At 42.7% G+C, this 27,743-nt stretch overlaps 2 protein-coding genes across 2 annotated transcripts in view; one reads left to right on the forward strand and one right to left on the reverse strand.

Annotated features, from left to right (window-relative positions):
• The window catches only part of zfpm2a (zinc finger protein, FOG family member 2a), a 116,429-nt gene extending 112,409 nt beyond the window's left edge, over nt 1-4,020 (forward strand). Inside the window, exon 8 of the mRNA XM_076737735.1 lies at nt 387-4,020. Coding sequence (XP_076593850.1) covers nt 387-2,941 — 2,555 coding nt within the window. The 3' untranslated portion in view covers nt 2,942-4,020. The remainder of the gene's footprint in view (nt 1-386) is intronic.
• Nucleotides 3,188-26,409, reverse strand: LOC143324927 (uncharacterized). Its single transcript, XM_076737736.1, has 11 exons — nt 26,234-26,409; nt 25,449-25,611; nt 25,175-25,246; nt 24,958-25,034; nt 24,220-24,320; nt 21,767-21,883; nt 19,552-19,626; nt 8,000-8,138; nt 5,200-5,282; nt 4,982-5,078; nt 3,188-4,858 (listed from the first exon to the last, which is right to left on the reverse strand). Exons 1-11 carry the CDS (start codon nt 26,291-26,293, stop codon nt 4,691-4,693), a joined length of 1,152 nt encoding a protein of 383 aa, XP_076593851.1. The 5' UTR covers nt 26,294-26,409; the 3' UTR covers nt 3,188-4,690.
• Nucleotides 26,410-27,743: the final 1,334 nt, after the last annotated feature.

The following is a 27,743-nucleotide window of genomic DNA, read 5'->3' on the forward strand; positions in this document are numbered from 1 at the left end:
TGAGTGACAAATGTCATGGATCAAAGAATTTGCACAGACACTACATATAAATACATATATATATATATATATATATATATATATATAGAGAGAGAGAGAGAGAGAGAGAGAGAGAGAGAGAAAAGAAAAGGGGTCAAAAGTGTTGTTAATGACACAGGGACAGTGTTTTAAACAGGTTTGGAAAAATGACTGTCATTTCTTTTCAGAAATATACATATCCTGCTGTCAGCTTGCATAGTTGACAGTTTATCCTTGAGCAAAAAAAATGTAGTGGATGGGAATAAGCTTGGCATAATGCATGAGCGTTTGATGGTTTCTACAGTTAACTCTAAAGGAGAAGTGGGAGGCGAGATTCTGAGCATTTCTCCCTTTTATCTCCTTCACAGGTGTCAAAATGGAAGAGAGCCTCCCTCCTGGCACCAGCTTGAAATGCACAATCTGTAACTACACGGCAGATTCTCTTATTACATTCCAGCATCACATCATGTCTCACCTGTCACAGGCGGCCTTCAGATGCAATCACTGCCATATCAGCTTCCAGAGCCACAGGGAACTCTTACAGCATCAGGACTTACATGGGCACGGCAGCAAACTTCACAGGGAAGGCGACGGCACTGAGCATTCCCCCAGGGGGCCTGAGGAAAGCCTCCAGCAGCAGCAGCAGCAGGCCCGCGCTGAGCTGGCCAACAGGAAGGATGCTCTGCTGGGAAGTCCCAAAGGGGCCCTCAATAAGGAGACCAGCACAGACGGAGAGGCTGACAAGGCTGAGAAGAAGCCCATGCTGTCAGTTCAGAAGGGAGAGGCCCACCCAGGCAGCAAAGCCAGTTTTTCTTACACTAGGATCAAGTCTGAGCCCTCCAGCCCCCGGCTGGCCTCATCCCCTGTGCAGCATAACATGCCTACATTTCCCATGGGCCCCTTCTTGTCTCAGTTTGCTTTCTCCCAAGACATTTCAGTAGTCCCACAGGCTTCTGAGATTCTGGCTAAAATGTCAGAGCTAGTTCACCGGAGGCTGCGCCATGGAGGGAACAGCTATCCACCTGTCATCTACAGTCCTCTTATGCCCAAAGGGGCCACCTGTTTCGAATGCAATATCACCTTCAGCAACTTGGACAACTATTTGGTCCACAAAAAGCACTACTGTAACAGCCGCTGGCAACACATGGCAAAGTCCCCGGACTTCTCCGCCCTCTCAGATAAGGTCCCTGAGGCGGTGAGCCCCAACAGCGGTCACAGTTCTGTTAGCATGTTGGCTGGCTGCCACCCTACAGACGCCGACAACCACCTCATGCAGTCTGCCTGCCTGAACTCCAATGTGTTGGACATGATCAATGTTGGGGCCAAAGGGCCTGATAAGGATCTAGCAGGACAGGTGAAGAAGGTGTCTACCCCAACTGGGGCTGAGGAGAGGTTGAATGGAAAGCAGATGGAGGGGAAAAGCCCCAGTACGGGTTTGGTGGAAAGTGACAATGACCCAACCAAGACAACCTGCGATGCCTGCAATATCACATTCAGCCGTCATGAGACCTACATGGTCCACAAGCAGTACTACTGTGCCACTCGTCATGACCCACCCATGAAACGCATGTCCACCAACAAGGTACCCTCCATGCAGAGAACCATGAGAACCCGCAAGCGCAGGAAGATGTATGAGATGTGTCTCCCTGACCAGGACCACCAGAGGCCCCCCATGGGTCAGCCAGGTTTCCTCGGGGTTCCTCCTATGAACCCTTGTACATCCCAGGAAGCTGTAGAGACCCTAGCAGAACGCTTCCACCCCCGCTGTGACATCTTCCCAGGTATGGTACCCAAACACCTGGAGGCCTCTCTGACTGTCACTAAACCTATTCTGGCTCCCAAGGGCAATACAGTGGAGCAGCAAGAGCTAGACGCTCCCATTGATCTCAGCAAAAAGTGTTCGCCAGTCCCTGACAAGACATGTAGCTCACCCAAAAGACTGTTGGACTATCATGAATGTGCAGTGTGCAAGATAAGTTTTAACAAAGTGGAGAACTACCTGGCGCACAAACAGAACTTTTGTCCTGCAACAGCTGCCGCTGCCGCTGCTGCTGCCACTCAACAACAGCCGCAACAGCAACAACAACACAATGAGACTGGCAGCCTGGAGTCGACCATGTTCCCAGATGTGAAGAATGAAGGCAATAACAACCCCGATGACGTTTACGATAAGAGCCCCGGCAAATGTGAGAAGAATGGCAATGGGAAGGTGATGGTGCAGAATGGAGGCATGTTCCCCCCTCACCTGGGACCTGTGCCGGGACTCAAGGGTTTTGCTGAGCCCCAACTCATCCCATCAAAGGATGAGAACAAGAATATGTTTCTGCCCCACTGCCTTTATCCCGGAGCAATAAAGAAGGTCAAAGGTCCTGAGCAAATATCTCCGTATTTTGGGATAAAGCCAACCGATTATGTGACTGGGGGGGCAATGATGCAGGGAGAGGCCAACGAACAGGAGCAGAGCATTAACGGGGGAGGAGGAGGCGCAGCAGCAGGAGGAGAAACAGGAACAACCAGAGAGCCCCAGCAGCCTGCTGCTAATGGCTGTCCTCACCCTGGCAAGGAGTCCCTTCCCCTTCTGCCTAAAAACCGGGGCATGGTCATCGTCAATGGGGGGCACAAGCCAGAGGAGCGCTCAGGCACAGCACCGCCACAGCAGGAGAACCAGCCCCAGCCAGACGGCCAACCTCCCAATCCCTCACCTACGTGGACCACTGAGAACCAGGCTGACTCCAACGAGAACATGTCGCCTTCCTCCAAGTCTCCAAGCGAGGAGGCAGCACCCACAGCCAACAAAGGCGTGAACGGCTCTGGAAGCGGCAAGTACTGCCGCCTCTGTGATATCCAGTTCAACAACCTGTCAAACTTTATTACCCATAAGAAGTTTTACTGTTCATCACATGCTGCGGAGCATGTAAAATAAGTTGAGAAGAATAAGACATGCTCTTCTTCTCCCTCCCACACCTTTTCTCCCCAACTTTTACCCCTTTTTTCTCCTTTGATTTGGTACACTGTTGTGTCTGGAATAGTGCATCATGCAGTGCTAACCGCTGCTTGTGGACAATCAAGAGAAGCTTCTTCTTTCATCGTTTTAAGACTTAAAAATGCAAAACCATTGGTTAAAAAAGAAAAAGAAAAGAAAAATGAATCAAGAATAATATTGGTGCCACTTTCACATTAATTTATTTTACAATCAGTATTAATAGGAGTAGTGATCTTAATTTAAATTCAAAATGAAATTTATATCAGAGTTGTTTGTAATGTTATTGTATAGTCATTCTTGTGTAGCACACATATTGTTTACACTGTAATGTAGGCTCAATGAAACAATAGACAATACAAAAATGAGATGCATTTTAGACACAAAAATAGCTACTGAGGCACTTGTGTATTCTTATTTGCTGTACCAGTTTCTGTATATGGCCAAAATGTCACTTGCAGATTGCTACTAATGACTTGTTTGCCTTAAAGATCACCATTTGGGGTGATAACCAGGCACAACCCTGCATCTCGCATTTTGGCATATACACATGGCTTTGCATACATATGTGGCTGTTTGTCCCTGTCTCTTTTCTTCAACTCAGATGTGGATGTTTTCATGAGGATGGCAGCATTCTTGTATAGTACTCGTATTTCTGTTTGATGATACACTTTGGTCTCCCTTTTTGAAATTTGCTCTCAATGCAATACTTTGTAAATTAGGGAACATTACTGAAAGCAGTATTATGAAATGGGGACTGTGCATATAATTATTTGTAACCCCATAGGGAAAAAAAAGAAGTTGTACAAGAATTAAGTTTATTGCTGATGAACAAGATGGGTGGGAGGTCAGTGGGGATACTGATGTAAAATGATCATTCCAATGTCCTGATTATGGGAGAAAATGTTTCTTAAAACGTTGTTGCTATGCATGTATATGGATGGAATTAAATTCCAGATCTGTTGGAAATTTTTATTTTGATGTGGTGTCATAATTAAACTTAAATCCTCAGGATAAACCAATGCTGTCTGGTTTTTCTTTCACATTACTGTATACCCATCACAAGAGTTCATATTGGCCACAAAGAAGGAAAGTTAGCTTTGCAAGCCAGAATGATCTGTTTGCAAATGATAAAAAACATAATCAACCTAAGTCCAAAAATAGAGGTCTTCATCTGGTTGTGACGTAACTCAATTATATGCAAGTAACAAATGACTGAAGCTGATGCAACAGAGACAGAGGACCACAATGTGCCGTTGCCTGTGGCTATAACATGGCAGAATATTAAGAGAGAACTGAAGGAGATAAAAAGTATCAGGTTGAGCAACGACGTGTGTGGCCTTTACTTTGATAAGGAGTAATGTATTAATTTTTTGGGACTGGCCAATCAGGTAAAGAGACTGAAATAACAACCTGAAAGATAAGATTTTCTGAATCTAAGACTGCAAATATTTCATCACACTGAACACCCTCCAGATATTTTCAATTAAAAAGTTTCCAATGAAGCAGAGCTGTGCAAAAATATGTTCAAAAATTGACTTCTTGATGAACCTTGCCAAACATGTAGATGTATCTCTACAGATTGCTTCAGGGAGAGGTAAGGAGATAACCTGAATATTTTAATGAATATTTAAAACATATTCAATGATTACTCTGTCCATGTGTGGGGTATTGTTACATGTTGGCCATGGGTCACTCGCTCTGCTGTTTGGTTTGTCGTTGGTTGACTAGCTTCCTCAGGTGCTGGCTGATGGCAGATGGCTTCTTGTAGATCATTCGCCTGTCTGCTCCTTTTATGTGAATATGATTGGCTGATGGGTAGGACTCCTCCAGAAACCTCTTTTGAAGCTTGGCTACCATCTGGTGCAGGAAAAAGATGATTTACTATGGGTTTTACACAACTGCTACTACAGCATTGTTCTGTCACTGTGCTCGTGTTAATAATGCATCATGGAGTTGTGCAGCTACAGGAAACATTCTCACCTGGTTTAGGTGTTCTGGTATTTGCTGGTCAAAGGAATCCCCAGTGATCACACTCACAGACGTCCTGCTGGAGAGGGGCTTAAACTTTGTGACGTCCCTTTAAAAGCAATCACAAAAATGCAATTACTCAATCTGTGTAATATTCATTGTTCACTTCCATATTAAACATGCAAATAGCTGATGCATCCAGACAGCACTGAAAAAAGGGCTTTTCATACCTTACTTGAGCTGCACTTTCATTCAAAAAGTAATGCTCATCCACAGCACTGCTTTGGTGGGCAGGGTTACTGAGGAGGTATTTCTATAAGAGACAGAAGAAAGCAAGGCAATACACAGTACTGTATGCATGTGTCAAATATATATATATACATATATATATGATATCAGATACAAACTGAACAGCGATGGTAAGGATTTAACAAAAATTGAACTATGTCAGACATCTTGTGCGTAAGTATATACTGAAATCTACATTCAGCTGTCATATTAAAAACAGACCGGGGTGTTCAGCAGGCATTTTCAGGAAAAGCTTAACTCAAATATTACAACAAAAAGGAGAGTGGAAAAAGAAATGCATTTCATTCAGATCACTCAGGTGACACTTCTTTGTCCTTCTGGGACAAAGTGGAAGGATCTCAAACCTTAACTGAGCACAAACAGACTTCTGTTATTCCAATAGGAGATCTGTCTCTTCAGTCTTTTGGGAGGCATGTTCAGGACCTGTTCCACAGTGGGAACATGTCACACCGTAATCCAAAATTGGACAGACATAACAGTTGTGCATATGTACTGTAAGCCAGATCTCTACAAAGCTAAACCTTATTCTACATTATTATTATTATTATTATTATTATTATTATTATTATTATTATTATTATTATTATTATTATGTTCCAGTTATGTGAATATACACGTGAATACATTTGACTTTGTTGAATATCAGTTTTAAATGTCACTGTAACCGCTTGTGTCCTTTCAGTCTGCCTCCATTAACTTCTTCTGTCATTAAGACATTTTATGTAGCTGTTTTGGTCGTCTGTCTAATGTCCGATGGTAGTAAAGAAAATCCTGCACTGGTTTATTTATTGTTTTACATGTAAAATACGATGCAGCAGCTCTCAAGCATGGTGCCACTAGTTTTTTCAGGCTGGCGCCGCCACATTCATGGCGCTTGTTTTCACCCCAAAGGGGGCTCAGTTGTTCTCACAACAGCGATGTATGCTTACTCTCATGTATGGCCACAAACAGGAGGGGGGCTGGGCACACACTTCTGTTTTCCTTACAAAATGGAAATAAATTGAAAATAAACAGGAACTACCAAGAGACATATTGGAGACAGACTGGTATTTTCTCAGTATTGAGGGGTGGGGATACGACCAATGCATGCCTACGCCCCTGGTCCAGCTCATTCAATGAAGCAGCTCCAGGCAGAATACTGACATGTTGCCATTGCAAATCTCAGTCTTAATACTCTGATCCTCCAGCTCAGAGTGGCGAAAGTTCACCATGCCTCCAGAATAGATGTGAATTCCCAAACTGAGCAGAATTCCCCTTTAACTGTCTCTATCGCCCACATGTGATGAGACCAGATAGCTTTAGTGCTGTTAACATAGCAGCAAACAATTCTGCTCCAGTTCAATTAAGCAGTGGTTACAGAACATGCCCTTGAGAAATGGACTGCATGCTCTATTGAGTCCGGCGAGTTTGTGAGTGTGTGTGCATGTTATAACCTTCACTAGCCTGTCTACAAAACCTTTCTCTGTCCTTGGAGAATTCAAGCACAGTGATGTCCTTATCTCCTTGGCAACAACTGTAATACTTGAAAAGCTGAAATAGGTCCCTCATCACTACTGCCATCAAATTGTGGGTGGCTGGCAGCAGAGAACAAGAAGCCTTAACGAACCGCTCGCATTCATCCCAAAGCAGGAGTCATCACATCACACAGACAGCGGCAGAATAAAATGAATGCTGAATGGATGTTAGAGATGTCAGGGAGTGCTCACAGAGGGCCAATAAGGCGTAAGTTGTTTCCCCAAAGAAAAAAATAACAGAATTTGAAGTAAGACTATGGTTTAAATGCAATAAACAGCTTCTAAATTAGCTTTCCGGCAATAATCTCTCTTTCTCTATGTCCCAAATGCACCCAACATGAGTGTTTGTTTCCCTGCTATAATAAGGTGTCAGTCTATAGAGAGCATTATCCCATGTTACCAAAGACATTGGTTGTTGTTCATCACCAGAATCCATTACTTCTCCCCCTCTGCATTAGATGTTTTCCATATCCAGTAAAAAATGACTACAGGACTTCATGACAGGCAGTGTCACCACTATGCATATGTGTGTTTTTTTTAACAGATCCATAGCAGATCTGAGTATGAACAAGCGCAAAATAAAAAGCCTCCCCTGTAGAAGAACTTCATCTGCAAAAAGCTTGTAGTTTATATTAACAGCCTTTTCCTCACAAACCGTATGACCTGTCAAAAGGCTGAATTTACAATGCAGCAGGCATCAGGAGATACATTGCAATTGCAGCATCATGTCAACTCCAGGACAGGGTTCAGTTTTCATTTATTCTTAAATGACGCCTGGTGTCATATCATGCCAAATTCACAGTCTCTGACAATATGAAGACAAAACGCTCCTGTAATCATCATCCACTCGTATCTCTGCTGAGGAGGAGACGTGATTATTCTCACACTAGCACCATCCTGTGGCTGTACAGGAAAGATGGAATTTAAAATGCCTAAAAGACATCATTTTTGCCTCTGTGGTTCTGATCAGGTGAACAAAAGCCCAGAAAGAGCAGAAGCACAAAGTCTGGTCTTCAGGCTATATGAATCTCAACACCTACAGTCTGCCAGCACCTTTCCACCCTGAAGGCTTCTTTATTTATCCCTTAATGACCTCTAAATCGGCCCTGACCTACTGTGTCACCTTCAGCATGAAACAATGTTAAACCTTTTTTTTTTTTTTTTTTTTAGGGCATCACTGCTGTGTGTGTTTGTGTTTTCGCCTGACCTGCCGCTGGATGACCTCCTCTGAGACATTTTCGCCTTTAATAGTCGGTTCAATCACCCCGAGGATGGTCAGCATGCGGCTCAGTCCTGTAGCTGCTGAAAACTGCTTGGCCTGGAGCGAAGTCACCAGCTTACCATACCTGAACACACACACAAACACAAACATTCACATTCATAAAACTTTAGCAGGAGGCAAACTTAAGTCCTCAGTCTTTGGGTTTAAACATTTGATCTACTGTTTTTAAAGCTGCATGAGCTGATCGTTAGCAGCAAGCAGAAAAAGCTAAAAGATATTTAGACATCCAGCAGACATGGCATAACCATTAATAAGAGAATATTTTGCTCTTTAGCTTGCTGAAATCGATGGGAACAGTATGTTTGTTAATGGCACAGAGTAGATTTCAGTTTATCAGAGCTTTTGCACTGGAAACAGCCGCTTGCTATTGTTGGAAGCCAAGTTGTAGAGCGTTTGAGGGTCGTAGATCCAAAACAATGTGTGAAAAGATGCTAAAAGGCGCCACAGAGCTAAGGGAGACTGCAGAACTCAGTGATCATTTTCTTTGGCTTCATCACTGCCAGCGACCCCTTTCAAATCACACTGGTCCTTTGATCAGTTGTTAGTATAAAACAAATGCTTGTATCACTTGAATCTTTTAACACGCAGGCAGCTGTAAATGAAATCAACAGCATACGAAAGGTCTTATAATGGAACCAGTGTAACAACAAGGGTTTGGATCACAGTAACTCAAGCAAAGTCATACATAACATTTGCCGTCCTCCGTTCTTTTTCTACCCAAAGTTTCTCTCCGAAAACATTTGCCTGGGGAATGAGAAATGCGCTTTTTTTGGCAGATGAGAGAAGAAGAGCTGTGGGATTTTGTAACTCAGGAGGCCCAATCGGTCTCGGCTCACTGGTGCTCTGAATTGGCTGGTCTCAGCCTGTGGAGCCCAATCAATAGGGCCGTGCGCCTGCTGCCGCCATCGCCGCACCGCACAGCCTGCTCTAACACGCAGCCAGCAGCAGTACCAGGAAACACTCGTCCTTGTCTTAGTCTTAGCCCTGATCTTGGCCAGACGTACAGCACTGTGCCCCTGTTCAATCCTACAGTAACAACTACCTTATCAAGGTTCATCTTAATTCAATTACTGCTCATTTTCATTATTGGTTAATTTGTTGATTATTTTACAAATTAACTGATTAACCCTCCAGTCTAGAAAACAATACAATTACAATTACAGTTTGTCATTTGGCAGACGCTTTTATCCAAAGCGACGTACATATGAGAGTTTCATACATCACAAGCAAGGTTCTAGACGGAAGAAGACTAAGTGTCCTAACGCAACTTTCTGGTCCAAGTAGACATAGGTGCTACGAGACGAGCCTACCAAATAATGCATAGAGTGCATTGAGTTTGGTAACTCATTCCACCACTGGGGAGCCACATAAGAAAAGAGTCTAGCTAGAGACTTAGGGCCAATAGAAAACAGTGCAAAATGCCAATAACAGTTTTCCAGAGATCAAGATGATTTTACAAGCACAAAAAACAGAGAAATCCTCACATTTCAGTATCTACAAACAGCACATTTCATCACATTTTCAGCCACGCTGGTGGGGCTGCTCCATTGATGGTAACGTCCGCTGGTTGATCTGTGCATTGATCCACCTCTTTGGACTTGTCTGAAACTGCTGAACTTCGACTCAATGAACTGATAGAAAATTTCATGTAGACTTTCATGGTGTCCAGAGGGTGAATCCCAATCTCTTTGTTAATACCTAGATTTGTCTTTTAATACCACCATGAGGCTGATATTTATAGTCTCTGATGAAATGTCTCAACAGCTATTGGACGGACTGCATAAACTGGACATCATATTTGCCTTTAGTTGATAGTGACAGTAGAGATGAAGACAAGAAATGTGAGGAGACAGGTACAGATCTGACAAGCATGGTCCCAAAACAAGGAGTCACTTGATAAATGTCTTAAACAATTCATCTGTTATCAATATTGACTGATTTTTTGACTACTCGGCTAATTGACCAATCATTTCCACACTGAATCTTCAGTTGTAACAATATCTCATGGTGCAGCACAGGCCAGCAGTGCATGTTAGAGTATACTGCATTTTACTGTACAACAGGCAGGCTTCAGCGCTGCTTCACTGCCATTATACTGATCATATCAAGGCGACATCATAAACACGCACTTTTCATGCGTAAAATAACCCATTTCACCTGTTGTCGATATGACATACTGCTATCCCAAAGAACTGTAGCTTCAAATATCAAGCTATGCTCCGGCAAAGCATGGCAGCACTTATTGGTCAGATTACACTGATACAAACGGCGGAGAATGGTGGTTCAACTGCCACAAACGGCTGTATGAAGATAAGGTATCTGCCTTATTCAAGGCAAAAAAGACAGTTCCTGCAGGTCAATAACAGATGCAGGCAGGAGGAGGAAAAGAAGTCGAGCGCTCTAATTTTCAGTCTTATGTAGGCAGAAAAAACTTTTCAAATCAGACCTCCGGAGAGTGACATTTTGACATTTTCATCTTCCTTGCCACAGTTTTCCCCCGAAGTCATTCTGGCACCACAATTTAGAACTGACTCTTCGACCTGGCTCTTAAGGGACTTCTCAGTCTCTGCACATTTTCCACCTGTCACCCTTTTCTTACCCCTTGATTCCAAAAATAAAGGGGGAAAAAACCCTCTCTCCCTATCAGCCCCCTAGTTTGAATCTGGTCAAATCGTTCCTGGGTCTGGCATTGAACATTATTTCAAGGATTCTCGAGCCACCTGTCCTATTCCCTCCTCTTTTTTCCATTTTTAATTCTGCCCCGGAGTGAGGATTATGCGAAGCAAGGCATGCGTGTCAAAGGGAAATTTAGTGGGTAAAGACAGCCAAGATTGGCGGGATGAATTAAACAGATAACGGGAGGAGACGAAGAGGGGGAACCATGTAGAGCAAAACGCCTCACCGATGTTGGTCATTTCAGAGGGGCTCTTTTTTTTTCCTCCCCACAGGAGCGAGGAGGCAATATCTAAATTAATAAAGTGATGAAATGAGTTTGTGCCGTGGACTTTCTGCTGTTTGACTTTCCCATCTGGATTAGTGCAGGCTGAATGGACGCTCTGTTACTTTTGTTACAACTGCGCAATTCACTGTCGGAATTTGGCCCTGTAGTGATAAGGCTCCCCTCCTCCTCCTCCTCATTACCATCTCATTTCATATGCAGGGCCTCTGTTACCTGAGAGCCTGCTCACACGCAAAACACGAACTATTACACGAGCTTCTGCCAACTATTACAATGAGCAGAGAACATTTAAACACAGACTATTACATGAGGCTCAACTAACTATTACGCCAAAGGAACATTTTTCAAAAAAAAGGGATCCAGCAAAGACCACAGTGTATTAGAGAAAGGAGGGCGAGGCCGTGGACGAGGACAGGTACATGATGAGGCCTCTAAGTCGCACGCAGGAGAACAAATTGATCATATTTTGAAGAATTCAAACAGTTCAACGCAGATGGAACATTAAAACTAACATCTCATATCTGTATTTCTAGTGCATTCACAGTTTCACACAGCAAAACACTGTATGCTCTTAATGTAGTAAAACAGTGTTAAAAACGCATGAAATACCTCATGACAACATATCAGTGACCTTTCTGAAGTGACTCAGCCAATCAGTTAACACCACCCAAACATGGCTGCTCCATGCTTGGAGACCTAACTATGCCTAAGGGTGGTGTGAATGAGTGACTGAGTGATTTTACTGATGATGATATAGATATTCACTGTGTTGGTTTGGTGCTGGTGTCATGTTGATGCGTAGTCAAATGCATTTTTGCTATTTTCATATCAAGGACCACAATGGAAATAAGTCTTGGACTTTATTGTCTTGTGACTGCCAGATGTGCACTAAAACCACATTAACGTGTCAGAGTCACTACAGAGAGTCAAGGTGAAACAGGAACTTCCAGGTTTTAGTAAGAGTAAAAACTAAGTAACTAACCTACGTAAATAATAATAATACTAATATAAAAAACCTCATTCACGTGCCGTGTGGGGGAAATAATCTATTATCTTGCTTGTTTCATATTTATCCCTCTAAGAAACATCATTTCCCAGAAGCCCTATATTTGCGGGCTAAACATCACAGCTTGAGTCTATGTGGGAGTCGCAGTTGGCGCAGACATGTCTGTAATAACAGCAGGACAGAGAGGACTGAATGCTGTAGAAGTTATAAACCAGCAGAGATTACAGCTAGAACTCGCTGAGAAAAAGGCTGTGGAGGGGAGACTTCTTGAGTTTTATGCAAAGAGAAGAAACTAAGTTACGATGAACTCCGGAGAAGAAGTGCTTGCAGTGCTTTTCATGGCAGCTTTTTCTGTGCCCACAACGTAATTGTTGTTTAACTTTGTTGAAATCACAAAGGTTTCAGCTCCTCATAGCAGCTGCTGTAAGGGATGCTGATTCTTAGAATATGGAAAGTGAATCTCAGGAGCACGCTTAATATTTTCAGAGAGACGGATGAAAGAAATGCTGAACGAGAGATTGCACAGACAGAAGCTAGTGGAACAGCCCAGACATGAAGTCATGACTTCAGCGCTCTGTTAGGTCTGTTCAATACAGGACCATAGCAGCTTACCACAACCTGAACCCGTAAGGACATGTAAGGTCTAGGTTTTAGGCTCTCACCGGAACCAGCATCATCGTTTTTAATCACACCACCAAGTGCTGTAACATGCAAATTAACAAGAGCCTGCAGCTAATATATACATTTGTCTACACTGACAAACATTTGAAAAAGGCTAAAAAGTCAGTCTGTCGCAAACATATACACTTTTTTTTCAAATCAGACCTCGGGAGAGCGAAAGTTTCATCATCCTTGCCACATATTTTTCTGCAGGCTTTATCTGTGGCATAGTAAGACAAACCGTTGCAGCTCGGATAAAACTGTACATTTTCGCCTGACCTTTATGAAACGGAAGCAGCCAGCCAATTAACAGCACCCTTAGGCCTACGCCAGAGTTATTATGTGAAGTATCAGGCTCCTGTATTGTGCAGCATGAAGCATCGCACGGTTCACACACAAGCAGCTTTATATTAATGTGCTTTGGGACACAGACACACCTGTATGGTGTCACATTCAAAAATAAGAGCCTCTCACAAATGGAAAGGAGAGTAAAAGAGTGCAGGCACCATCCTCGAAACGCTGTGTTCAGATTGTTAACAGCACTTCTTTGCACACCTAGAATATTTTTTCATTTTATGTTGGATTTTTATACTCTTTTTTTTTGTAGCTTTGTGGATGTAACACCCTGGTTTCCCCATAGGGGATCATTAATTGCTTCATATTGCTGCATATTTTTGGAGGCTAAGCAAAGCAAAACAATGAACCACTGCTTCTCCTTGATACAGTATATGCATTCTGCTTCCTTTCTATTGAACTACCTGATTGGCATCTGATGTAAACTATGCTGATTCTGCTTTTGTGTATACTCAAAGATGTACTCTAACAACCACAATTACTGTACATTCATTTTAGTGCCATATCTGCTTTATTCTTAGCCAGATAATCCGACCTAAGAGGCCTTTGTTCACTTCATTCATTCACGATTTGAATCGCTGAACAAACTTAATAACTACTTTATTAGACTTCCCTCTGTATAATGGAGACCACTCATACTGTATATGAAGCTGTAGCTTTGGGTCAGAAAAAACCCTTTTGAAAATACTTACAATTATTATTACTACTAAATAGGGAATAAGCAGAACCTCTCAACTAAATGAGACTGGTTAAAGATAAGGTGTAATGTCCAGTATGAACACAAGGTGTCACTCTTGCATCACAGCCGACAGCAGGCAGATCCCAGCATCCCCCGTCTGCTCTCAGCCTTCCCGCCTACATCAATACTATAGATTACACTGGGGTAAATACACAGGGGCCGCAGCAGCCCTGCTTCATTAGTGGAACGTAACAGCAATAGTTACGCTTACAGTGGTTCTAATTACAATTAATTGGCATTCCTGGCTCGTCTGGGAGTCTCTGGATGAAGGGGGAGGATCTGTGGGGGGGCAGCTGAGTCAGGAGAGGACTGAGGGAGGAGGCCGACACTATGGGAGCCATTACAGAACAACACCGTGAAGCCTTAAGATTTGTGGAATGAGTGTGGAATTTGTGTTCTATAACCGAACTCTGGTGTTTTTTCTGTGACTGAGGCTGAATTATCACTGCACAAAGCATACTATAACATGTATACACACAAACATTTTCTACATTTCAAATATATTCTCTCAATATATACCAAAAACCTTGACAAGGATGAACCACTTGAAAGACTTTTTTCCCATTTTTATCAGCTAGAGTCAATCAAAAGTCCCTGTGCCATGCTTTTGTCAGGTTGCACCTTCTCCTACTGCTTCATTTTATTTCCCATTGTCCCAACTTTTTCTGTTTCTCTCTCCCTTCATTTCTTTATCTTTATCCCTCCCTCCCTCCCTTCATCCATCCATCGGCCCATGGCCGGGTGATTGCTGCCAATCTCAGCCGAGGATCCCTTGCGGGGTTTAGAGCTGGGCTCTGCTCCAGTGGGTTATTGAACGCAGCTCACGGTGAAAGCGAATGGGCTCTTAGGAGGAGGCTGGATATGTCATCACTGACTGCTACTGTTTACCAATGAAGGCAGAGGAGATAGGGAGCAGCAGAACAAGCAAACGCTAAGAGATTACGTAATGTCACTTATGGTGTTAAATTAACTACAGCAGCATCTCAACAATGAAGAGAAGAGAAGAGAAGAGAAGAGAAGAGAAGAGAAGAGAAGAGAAGAGAAGAGAAGAGAAGAGAAGCTTCTGTTATGCCTGTAAATCTATCAGCTACCAAAGTGCAGTGAGGAATGATAGAAACACTCTTCTTGTCCCTCATATTAAAGCCTGCCCGGCTTATAAATCAAAGCAAATGCAGCAGTTGTGAGAGTGAACAGTCGTCAGTCAAAGTGACAGTCATACGCCGCCTGTCATACAGAGCAGGCTCCAGGTGAGCCGCAAAACATGTCTCTCTGCTCCACACTGCAGCAAGCTGTGTACACACAGTATGTATGTGTAGGAATGTTTATGTGATTATGGTCCCTGTGTGTGTTTGCGTGCAGGCCTTGCTGAGCATATTAATGACAGGCCGGATGATGAATGGGACAGAAAGTGTCGTTTGCATTTTGGGACACATAACTCAATCAGGCTCCCATCCAGGCCTGCAGTCACGGCTCTGTTCGGCCCTCGTCACCTCACGCGCTCCCCCGGCAGCCTCGAGGACGCACCCAGTACACTGTTACACTGCCGTTTGTGTCTCAGTATCAAAACTCAAATGATTCAAATTATCATTTCAAAAAAGAAAAACTACTGATGACTAACACTTAAAAGAACCGAGCTGCAGAGGAAAGGGATGAGCAGACTTTCAAGTGGTGCTCCTCTGAGTACGGAGTCGCACTAAACACAGTAACGGTACATTAAAACAGAGAGTTTGCCAATCAATCAGCATTCATTAAACTGTAAGGACCATCCCATTAGACGAGAGCATTCCCCACTGTTTCTGCTCTCTGAGCAAATATATTCCCCATGGGGTAAATTAGTTTTGTACTCCACGTACACGTACACACACACACACACACACACACACACACACACACACACACACACACACACACACACACACACACACACACACACACACACACACACACACACGGCTGCAGAAAGACAGGAGACAGACACACGCGTACACACACACACTGGCGTGTGTAAATGCAGCCAAATTGCTTATTTTCAACAGGAAATGAAAGGTCAGTGTTATCAGTGTCATTCCTTCAGTGATGTTTAGCATTACCTCTGAGGGCTTTTGCCTGATTCTGACCAGCATCTCTGACCGGTGATGGTCAACTAGAGAGTCAGAGAGCCTGATTACTATAGGGCTCGATTAATCTGTTAATTGTTTTTCTCGATTAATCAATTAATCGTTTGATGTACAAAATCCCTCAGGCCAAAGTGATATATTCAAATCTCCTTCCTGTTCAACAAGCAGTCCAAAAGTCAAATACACTTACAATTATAGAAGATTAAAAAACAACTGAAAAAATAAATGTTAGAAGGTGGAATCAGAGAATCTGAATTAAAAAACTATTAATCAATTATCCAAACAGTTGCTGGATAATTTTCTGTCGAGCAACTAATCAGCAGCTCTAATGCTGTTTTCCATACAGGTGGGGATACTCGCACCTAGCTGATCTGTAAGTAACCACCATTCAAGCCATGCTGGCACAATGCAAATTTCCACAGGGCAGCGCACGTTGGCAGCAGCTTAACACAGCTCCAATACGGCTGAAAGCGGTCAGTAAACAGTAATATGGCTCATATCTGAAAGTACAGGCACGCCACCACAGAGATTCAGTTAGACGCTACAGAAACACTGAGAACTGACCACTGAGAAGCTTCTAAAAACAAAGCTTCCTCTCCAGCCTCCAGCACAGACACACGAGCCAATCAGATAAGCGAAAGAAACAGCTTGGTTGTGGGCAGGTAGTCCGTCTCAGGTTGGCCACAGTTGGCCCTGGTACCAACACAGGACCAGAGCAGCGTGGCTCAGTGTGACGATACCCTGCTGTGGGACGCAGCAGAAGAGCCAGTGCTCTCTGGGATTACAGCGGACAAAGGCAGTAAAGTGGAAACATGAATTCAGTTCCCATTAAGGGGAATCTTAAATGTCACAGCATCCAGTAATACTCAGGACACAAGTGTTGTTTGAGATTGCGGCGACAGTTCGGGAAAGACCTTTTCTTGTTTCAACAGCCGCCTGAGCCCTGACCTCAACCCAACTCAACACCATGGGGATGAAGAGGAACTCCCAGCAACAACAGCTGACCCCTCTCATGCTCTTTGGGCTGAGGCTGAGCTGTTATTACAGTATATTAGTGGCCACAACTTTGGAATGAGGCATCCTTCAATCACATATTGGTCATCTGTTGGCGTGCTTTTGGCCATGTGGTGTATGTTTTGTGCCAGCAATGATACAAAGTAAGCAAACAACAGGGATGTACCTACACAGCAAGGCGTTACGCAGACATGTAGAGAATATTCCTGCCTGTATTCGAGGGGAGAGATGGAAAGCTTCCACTGCACGAGCTGCTGAAACAAAGACTGACAGCACTGAGCGACTCAGACCAATGGCTCTGGCCCAGAACGCAATTTGTCCAGACGTACGCTGGGGCTTCTCCTAATCTCTGACGATAGACCCACTGCTTGATTTTTCATCAGGAAGCATTATCTATGCTCGAGAGGAAATGAGACACATGCTGCGACGTCTGGGGAGGAAAATCCCAAATAAGAAAGCTGACCCCTTACAACAAGTGCACACGAGCAAATGCCTACACACACACACACACGCACACACACACTATTCTCAGGAGATGGTGGCAACTCATTTTGTACGATGTAACATAACTAATTTCGGGAGTGAGCCTCTGTTAATGAGCAGGTCTTTGATGTGTAAATCCTCCGGTCCCAGTGCAAGGCTGATACAGTCTCCCTGCAATCCTGCTCAGGTGCAGCCTTGCTCCCTTCTGCATTACTTATCTTGTGTACCATATACTGTAAGACCTTCGACAGCTAATAAACCCGTATCTTAGGGAGAGAAATACACACCTACATGCAACCTTGCTGAGCAAAAAAAAAAAAAAAAAAAAAAAAGAGGAAGAGGCAAGTTGAAGAATGAGAGCGGCGGTCGGATGCTGTGGAGCGTCGAGCTGAGCTGCACCTTGTGTCTTCATACTGTATATCCCGCTCCTGTTTCTATTTTTACTCGCCCCTGGAATTCAGGCACCGGTGATAAAATAATTTTTATGGAGTAAATGTAAGTCTTTGGTTTATTTCCTTCCTCCATTGCTTCTCCGCAGAATAATTGGATTGTGGCTGCACTGTCATGTACTCAGTGAAATGAATGCATATTAATCAGTGGATAATTGGACACATACCCCTGATAAATGGTGCTGCTCCACTTTGAGTCACGTACAAATTAGGCCATTTTCAGGGATCCATTTCTTATCTGGCTTGACTCATGCTTATATAAGCTGCGGGCTAATATTGGTGGACGGAGCTACAGTCATGAGTCATGCCCAAAATGAGATTACTTGATTTTACCATACGCCTGTGATACATATCAACTCCCCGCTGGTGTTTCTAGATGACATCATGAAATATACTCTGTGCACAGAAATGGTTTTTGAACTCGTAGAAATACTTTGCTGACGCTGACAGAACTTAAGATGAAAATATCAACCGCAACAGAAGACGATGAATATACAGTGGGGATATGTCAAAAAAGCAGTTAATACTATTCGCCATGGCTTTAGAACATAGAACAGGAGAGAAGCGGCTCAATCCTGGGCCAGTAGCTGCCTAGAATTATTTACAGCACAGATCTAAGATCAGAATGGCACTAGCTATCTTTTACATACAGTAAAATAGGGAAATCAGGTATTTTTTCCCACTTATTTTATCCCAAATTGCTTACTGCTTGTGTAATTATTTACAGAAGCACAATTTCAAATCAGAGATACTGCTATGTTGCGATAAAAATATGGGATTTGAGCAAGAAAAGCCTTTTGATCTGCTTTGTAAGTGACAAAAAAAAAAAAAAAAAACACTCCAGATGACTCCAGAGATTTGTTAGCATGTAGCCATTGCTGCTCCGACTAAAAGCTCAGCATGGTTTGCTAAATTATAGAACTGATTCGCTCTCGTCTCTTCAGCAGTCACATGACGCGCTTTACTTGTAAACAATCTGAGAAAGTGTTTGCGTTGCATAATTGACACTTCTGCCAACATTCCTCCTCTGCACCCTCGGTTATCATTAATAACAACCCGTCCCCCCTTTATGATAATTAATGCATAATGAGATATGTGCTGTGACAATGACTACCACTTGACATACATCTCGCCGGGGGGATTAAAGCAGTGTTATTACACTCGCTGTCACTCAGTCCCGACCACCGCCACAAACCCTCGATCTCGTCTCATCTGTTTCATGCTAAAGGAGTGCGATCAGCTAATGAGTTTCTTTGGCCTCCAATTAATCATGCTAATGAGCTCCACCCAGCAAAGATAATCAACTATTGTCGCCATAAAAGCCAAGGAGGGAAGAGTTTGGAGCTTGGTTCGTGAAACCCGTTTGTGTCTCTGCCTCCACTCTCCTCATTCTAATCCCCTTTCCTTCATACATTTCCCTTTTTTCTGCTCCTCTTCCCTGCCTCTCGTGTTTTATCTGCTCCTCTCTGCCCCTCAGAGCTCCTTATCGTCCTCTTTGCTCCTTTCCGCGCTCCTCTTTTCTCAATCTTCTTTCCCGTTCCGCTTTTTTTTCCACATCCCTCCACAGTTTCTGATTCTCCAACATCGCTCCATCTTCTTTCCTCTTCCCTTTTCATACTCTTGCTCCTTCCTCCCTCGCTCCTCCATTTTCCCAGCTCTGTCCTTCCTACGCCCCTGAAAGCTGCCACAAACTCACCAGTACTCTTTCCACTGGTCCTCCTCAAAAATGTCCTCTGGGATGGGATCAATCAGCACCAGGTCTGACACTTGCCTGAGGACACAGAGAAGACACACACACACACACACACACACACACACACACACAGACTCAGATGAAGGAAGACTCGTTGACGACCCTTGTCCACTTTACCCTCCCAGCCCGGGTCGTAACGAGTGTGAGATGGATGTCGTCATCCCGTCTGTCTTTCAGTAGGTTCGTATGTCCTCTGTCCCTGCAGACAAATGACCACACGTACGCCACATCCAGGGGCGATGCTCCCCTCTGGAAAGGTGTCATCCACTCACGACTTAATTTTCTCCCTTAATGGCGGCAACATCGGGCCTGATTAAACACTAAATCTTTCATCCCTGGTATGGGCTGGTTGTCACGTTAATCACTATGTTGTCTCTGGGATGGCTGAGTTATGGGGGATGATGGAAATAGACACTGGAATATATTTTGCTAACTGCAAGTTTGGGAGGCGCTGCGTACCACATGCTGCAGAGCAATCTAGAGAGAACATATTCTTAGATTTTAGTACAGATTTGTCAGAAACTTAAAGGATAAGTCCGGTAATACACGATATTTTCATATTATCAATAAATCCCATGAAAAGACGCCGCAGAGCTACACGGTGAGCCACACTGTTACACTGGCTGACATGTTCCTTCATTGCCGTGAACACACATGGTATTCAGTGTCACATACACCATCCTGCTGCCATAAATGCTCTCAAAACACAAATTAATCCACCGCTGAAAATAATCCCCAACTAGCGCGCTATCTATTCATGTTTGAGTGGCGTTGGCTAAAAATTACAGTACCCAGCTGTTGCAGCATATTACTGAGACTTTTTTAAAACACAAAACTATATGTTTGTGATCCATTTTAGAAGATTTACATCTTTAATAGGAGCTGAAATGGCTGCCGTTACGTGCCAAAGACAAGAGAAGGCAAGTCAGAAAGACAGACCAACTACTGCTGGTTTGGGTTTCTTTTCACTGACAATACAATAAGATAAATATAAATACAATTACAGAATAACATCAACCTTATCCTTTATCTTACTTTACTGCATTTTAGTAGGGCTTTGTGCATATTCGAGAAGTGGGCACACACTTTGTTCTGGTTGCTTTTACTGTGCCAGAGTGATTTATGAGTTTCCACACGTACGGCTAGCTGTAGCATGCATGTGGCTGTGCACTATATGCTTCTGATTTGCATGTTTTAATTACTGCCTAATATTGTAGAACAATGTTGTCTTGTTTTGTGCATATTTTTAACTTGAATATTGCCCATTGCATCAACATTCCTCAGTTTTCATGTGTGTGTTTCCGCGTTGCACGTTTTAACGAGCACTTAATGGAGCACACTGATGAGCTTTACTGACATTAATCTTCTGTCTTTTCCTTTCTCTTTTTATTAGTGCTATGCATGCTGTGAACTATTTCAATGATTGTTTTAAATATAATAATCTTATATTCTAATTAAGGGACAGAACAGATACAAAATATAATAATTTTGGTCAACTCTGGTGCATTTAAACCCATGTTTATTCATGTGCACTGACCTCCTTACATAAACCAATAAATAAGTAAATCAAATTAAAATTGGATGCTATCTTTTGTGTTGTTGCTCTGTATGCCACTCGCCAATTTACAAGTTTTGGACTGTGTCAGCAATTTCATTTTGCCACCTGGGAAGGATGAATTTAGAGTGACTACTGTTAGCCAAAGAGTCGGTTACTTTAAACGAGCAGTTTTACATATATTATACTAGATTACCTTGACTCTATAATTATTAAAGTGCTAATTCAGCAATTTTGCACTGTACTTAAATAAAACTGGGTGACTCATAAGAATAGTCAGAACTGAAGTAGTAAGTTTTAAATTGGAAGCCGTTCATTGTACAGCACAAGAGCTATGGATCCTACATTTCCCATGATGCAACAAACAGCGTAACTTTATTCAGCAAACCTATCTGGTAAATCCCATCTTTCAAACTACAAGCCAATTTGTAATGCAGGTTTTCTCTTGTAATTCTTTAGTCTTCAATGTAAGTCTAAGCCCAGTCAGGGTGATTTTAACTTTAACTCTAACTTATACAACTGTTTTCACAAGCTGAGAAGTCCCCCTCCTGAAGTACTGCAAGCTGAGCCATCCTTTAAATGTGTCCATCATGCAATACTCACACATCATGAATGTGGCTGTAAAACCTGCAGTTGAGTGCACCGAGCTCAGAGCCCACCAGGATGAGGGGCTTGGCGATCCCGGCAGCGTGCAGGAGTCGGTGCAGGTCATCCACCATCCTGGAAGACAACAACAACACTCATCTGTCTCTGCACAAAACCAGGACATGCTGCAAACTGGGCCAGGAGGTTTATTTATTCAGCTAGCTGCGACGAAGGCTCCCGCTACGAAAGATGAATACGACTGGCCACCATTAATCAAATGAATCTGCTCATCAACAGGTTGATGAAGAACCAAAGGGAGAGTCATTATGAAAAAGTAAAAATAACCAAAGAGGGGAAAGAAGAAATGTTACAAATCCTGTCTTAAAATCAAGAACTGCTGAGGGACATCCCTATAGCTCAGTTGGTAGGGTATACACCCAATGTATTGAGGCTGTCAGTCCTCTGCAGTGGCCGCAGGTTCAACTCCCACCTGCGGCTCATTTGCTGCATGTCGTCCACTCTCTCTCTGCCCCCTTTCCTATCGCACTTTCAGCTGTCTCTATCATAAAGGCTAAAAAGCCAAAACAAAAACAAAAAAAAAAAAAAATCAAGAACTGCAACAACTGAATGGAGTTCAGGTCAGCAGTATTTTTAGTTTTCCATTTCCAGACATGGCACCAAAATAAACAGCACTGTTGACACCCAAATGGCAGCATACGGGGGTGGGGGGGGGGGTGACACTGCTGGCTCCATTTGCCTACAAACCACAGGAAAAACAATCCCCAGCAAACTTATATCATCAGAGACAGCATCATCATTACAGGAGATGCAGCAGCTCCTCTCTGAGAGCCAGCTGCTGTCCTGGGTCTGCTGTGCTAATAAATCAAAGCCGAGTTGTCACACTGAAATGAAGAGTTTTCACAACACTCCAAGGGTTAAGGTTAGGTAGTCATCGCACTTTTTGAGATATTGAATTCTGGGAAATTGATTGCTTGCATCTGAAATAGGCATTGGGCCGCTTTCTGGGCCAGATGCCAAGGTAAACTAGACTGCTGACCGTCAGCGAGCCACATGCGCTCATCCCTTAGGCAGATTTAAGGCGCTTTAACGAAGGAAGGTTACAACCCAATCCCACAGCAGTGTGAGGCAGGGCGTGGCGGGGCTGTGGTGTGCTCAGCAGAGTGAAGTGTGTCCATGCACACTTCAGTTTATGCTGGCTGGATCATTAATAAGTCCCAGGCGGGCCGTTAATCAAGGAAAGATTGATAATACAGTGAATTTGATGTGTGTTGCTGCAGTGCGTGCAGTGCGGCAGGCTTGGGTTTTAGCTTGACAGAGTGTCATTTATAGAGCTCAAACAATTAGTCAATTAGTTAATCGACAGAAAATTAGCAACAATTTTGATAACCAATTATGGTTTTCTGTGGTCACAGCTTCTCCTCTGTGTAGATTTGCTGCTTTGTCTCTGTGTTGTATTTAATTGAAAAAAAGGGTATCTTTGGGTTTTAGACTGTTGGTCGGACAAAACAACCAATTTGACAACATCATCTTGGGCTTTGAGAAACTATGATGGGAATTATTCACTGTTGTAATTGTAATAACAAAAATAATCAATAGATTATTTCCTATTAAAAATAATTGCTGGTTGCAGCCCTAGTCTTTTATCAAGAGTCAGCTCTGTGAGGATGTACTTAGACACAGCATTGCTTTGAGCAAAATGCTAATGTCAGCATGCTAACATGCTCACAATGACAACACTAACATGCTGACGCTTAGCAGGCATATGTTTACCATGTTCGTCATCTCAGTCCAGTGTAACGTGTGCTTATTAGCACTAAACACAAAGTACAGCTGAGGCTGATGGGAATGTCACAAGGTTTGGATGTTTTTAGTAATGAAGCTAAATATCAAACAAATTGAAAATGTGACTTGATAATGGTTCTAGGTGAGAAATGAAAGGATCAATGAATCCCTTATAATTGTTAGCTGCAGCCCTCGAGAGTGCCATCCTTTGGGTTGTAAAGCAAGAATCCACATAAAAGAACTGCCTTGGATGTTAAACAGACATTACATAGATCTGACCTTCATCAGCATCCTCTGTTGATGACGAGAAGGAATTTGACTTGCTGTATCTTCTCCTACGCAAACTGAAACTGACACAACCATCACAAAAGGCCCCCAGAATCAGCACTATTGGACCCTGATTCACCTGCACCACATACCACTGTACAACAGGCCCACATCTCATTCAAAATTTCCATTAATTAATTTTACAAACTCGGCAACAAGAGATAAATGAGACAGATAGGCCTTGAGGTGTTTAACCGCCCACTCACTCATTCAGAAACCACTTCATGGTGATAAAGGGCTGATTTGAAACTGTGCCGTTATGTTTACAACATAGACTTACGGTACAGCAGCACGAGCGGCATTAAATAAAAGCATGCACTCAAAATGAGTTGTATACTAACCGTCCAGACGTTGACATTCCCCAAACTTTCTCAGTTCCTGTGGTTTCATTCTGTATCAGCCGCTTGCTGAAGCCCAGTCCCATTCTGTCATAGGTGCAGACCTGAGCAGTGTCACAAACAGGGAAGCCATAGATTTAGAGGGCTTTTTAAACAACACCATGCTCTACAGACACAAGAGATGCTCTCCATAAGGACTCGGCCCCCGCCCTATCCTGTGTCCGCACTTTAAAAATGCATGATGGCTGAGTAATGTTGAAAACTAAGCTATGGATACAGGTGTAAACAGCCCACTGTATGTCTGTTTTGTCTCTGCTTACGTGCCTTAGTTGTTCAGATGTATCTAGGCCCTTCCCCAACAAGCCTGTGACCTCATTTGGGTCACATTTCAGACAAACAACATGGGGCAGGCTGTCAGCCCGGACTTTCTGCTGTACAGAGTCCTTGTTGAGCAGAGAGGACGTGGCAGAGGCACTGCAAGGACTGTCCCTACATGCCCCTGACAACAAACAACATGGCACATTAGCAGTAACTGATTCTAGAGTAAGTTCATCACAGCAGATTTCTTTGGTCACGTCAGCTGACTCACCCTCAGTGAATCTTATATCAGTTCTGACATGCCCCCTTGTTCTGACACATTAATACGAATGAATATACTGGATATACATGATAATATTTCTGTATATCATTTCAAAACACAGCTACTGACTACAATCCACAGAAACTGTGTCATTTCCTCACCTTTGTTAGTGTAGCCACATTTTCTTGGACATGCAACCAAACGTCTGAGGACATTCCAGTTGGTGCATCCAGTATGACTGCAGAAAAACAAGGGTGGGCTCAGTTAAAAGACACAAACAAACCACACAGAAATGGAGCCATGTGCCAGAAAAATTTGCAGAACTTGTGAGGAAACCATGCACGGTAGATCATGGAATATCTTCATAGGATTTATTACCAACTGGTTTTCCGTGTCCTTTGCACAAAAGATGCATCTTTTGACCTAAACCAACATCAACAATCTGGCCATCTGGATGTAAGAAGGGAAGGAATAGAAAGAAAGATTAGGCTTGACAGACTCCTCATTAAAACCTTGTAGAAAAACTGACTGATTATCTCCCTCTGGAAGCTAATCAACACAAATCATATGTAATTTTAAAAAAATGTTTTGCGGGTTGATATAAAACTAAACTGAAAGGAGCAATGACTCAGTTAGCCTGAGATAAGAGAACCTTTAGGTAAGAGCATCTGTCCTTCTCTCTGCAGAGATGCATAGTTGAGGAATGGAGGGATGATGATGATTAAAAGTAAACACTTTCCAACGTTGATGAGCACTGAACCAAAAGACAGCCTGCCTTCAGCTACAGCTTGGCTGTGCGCTCTTTGATCCGGTTCCTAGTTTATGTACAGAAGAAAATGCAACGTTAACTCAAACATTAACTTGACTTCCGCATCCTAGAGTTGGAGAAAAAAAAAACATGTACATTTTATCTACATACTGTACATATTCATATATACTTTTGACTGTACATTTGTCATATCACTTTAGCAATTTGATTGATAGCAAAAACCCCAAAGTTATTTTAGTGGAAGATTTGCAAGAAATATGCAAGCAAGTACTGCTCTTTTATAATCCTGAGCGCATGCCGAATAAAAGAGCTGATGCTTATGACTTGTTAAAAAATAAAATTAAATTAGGAGTAAAGTTGGAGCAAGTATGCAGTAAATAATCAAAGAGTTATTAAAATTGCTGTTTTTTTCAAGGGGGTTTGGTTCGTCTTCTCTCTGAAGACACTGTCGGATACTGTCATGCTCCACTTAGTGTTAGTAGTGCAAGATCAGTAATTTATACGAGCAGGAAACGTCAGCAGCTGACAAACTTTGACAGCTTTTGACTTGACCGAACAAACACTGACGAATATGTTAGCGTGAACTAAAGTCAGTCTGCTAATGTTAGCTGACAGAATCTGCATGTATGGCAGCTACCAGCTGCTCGCTATCGTTAACGTTGCATTACCTGTCTATCAGCATTGGCAGAGTCATTGTTTGATGCTTGAGCTTCGGTTCTTCGACGCATTTTCAAATTAAGTTTTGTAATACTATACGCACACACCGTACAGAATGAATGAAATTGTAACTTCCTGGTGTAAGTACAGAAGCCGACAAGAGGCAAACTTTGCCTTGCGCGCAGCAGTATATATTGGCTGCCCACCACAGCACACTGTATTCTGTGAATAATTCGCCATTTGTCCTTGTAGTCATTTATGAATCACACTAAGATGAATCACCTCTCCTTTCAACTAATTTCGACTGTCACACTTAATTTAACAGCTCACTGTTTAATTAGTGTCTACCACTAATGTCATTTTAATACATTTTACTATCAAATCTAAATATAGAAATAAATAATTTGTTTTGTTTTGTTTTGTTTTGTTTTGTTTTGTTTTGTTTTGTTTTATGTTGCAAACCACCGTATATTCAATTTTTACTATTATTTTACTTGTTTTATTTACCTATAGGTCTTATTAGTGCTTTTCTATTTGTTTGGATGTTTTTTTATTTATTTATTTATTTTCATTTATTTATTCCTTAATAGACACTGTCCATCTTTCTGTCAGGCATGAACAGGATTATAGCAGTTCAGCTACTGGCCTGCAGGGGTCGCTGTATCCCGTGAACCAATCCCATATTATACGTCATCATGTCAGACAGCAAAGGCAGCAGGGTTTACATATTATAGGCTCATAATCACCATTTAATAAGAGTTTGTTTAAACATCTCACACTCTCAGATAAAAAATGACCCTAAAACAAACTGGAGGTCAACGACTAAACATATGGAAAACTTTGACTGCACCTTAATACAACCAAATAGATGAAGAGAACCAGAAATTGGGGGTGTGATTGCACGTCCTCCACTCCTCTTAGAGCAAACAGTCAAGCCCTCATCATGTATAATAATACATTTATGGAGGCAGGACAGCTGCTTATAAGACAAGTAATATATGCAAATTGCTGTTTTTATGCAGTCATACATGTGTGATGTGCCAAAGAGTGCTGGTTTGCGTCATTCAGGGACTGTGACATCCATACTGATGAATCCTGCATCATTCACATAGACTTTCACAGAGCTTGTTGAGAATTGGGCCTGCAGTTTGGCTGTGCTCCATGTCTCTAGTCATCTTGCAAATTACAGACAAAAGATAATAAAGCTAAATGTTTTAGGAAAAGATTCAGGTTTTAGGCAATGCATGACGTCAGAAACAAAAATAAGGGACTCTCCTGAGTGCAGTAGCTCTAAAGATGCCTTACCTCCATACTTAAATATTCACCAAAGAGAGAACTGTAGTATCTGCTCTTCCGTAGGGAACTTACAGATGAGATGTCATGACCATATTAGGTATCCCTGTACCCTTTAGTGTACGCTCTTTGTTTGTTGAGTAAGCACAGCTCCCCTATATAACTCATGTGAAGAGGTGCTGGGGTGTGTGTTGATTCAATTGGTTGAAACCACCCAGACACAGCATG

This window comes from Chaetodon auriga, chromosome 8, assembly GCF_051107435.1.
Source record: "Chaetodon auriga isolate fChaAug3 chromosome 8, fChaAug3.hap1, whole genome shotgun sequence".
Classification (NCBI taxonomy): Eukaryota; Metazoa; Chordata; class Actinopteri; order Chaetodontiformes; family Chaetodontidae; genus Chaetodon; species Chaetodon auriga.

Excerpts from the sequence above, each read along its gene's own strand:
- LOC143324927 (XM_076737736.1), bottom strand. The coding sequence starts at position 26,293 with ATGCGTCGAAGAACCGAAGCTCAAGCATCAAACAATGACTCTGCCAAT. Across the intron at positions 25,247-25,448 it reads ACAGATGCTCTTACCTAAAG|ATGGCCAGATTGTTGATGTT; the intron begins GTTCTCTTATCT and ends TCTTACATCCAG. Across the intron at positions 19,627-21,766 it reads TACAGCCACATTCATGATGT|GCAAGTGTCAGACCTGGTGC; the intron begins GTGAGTATTGCA and ends CTGTGTCCTCAG.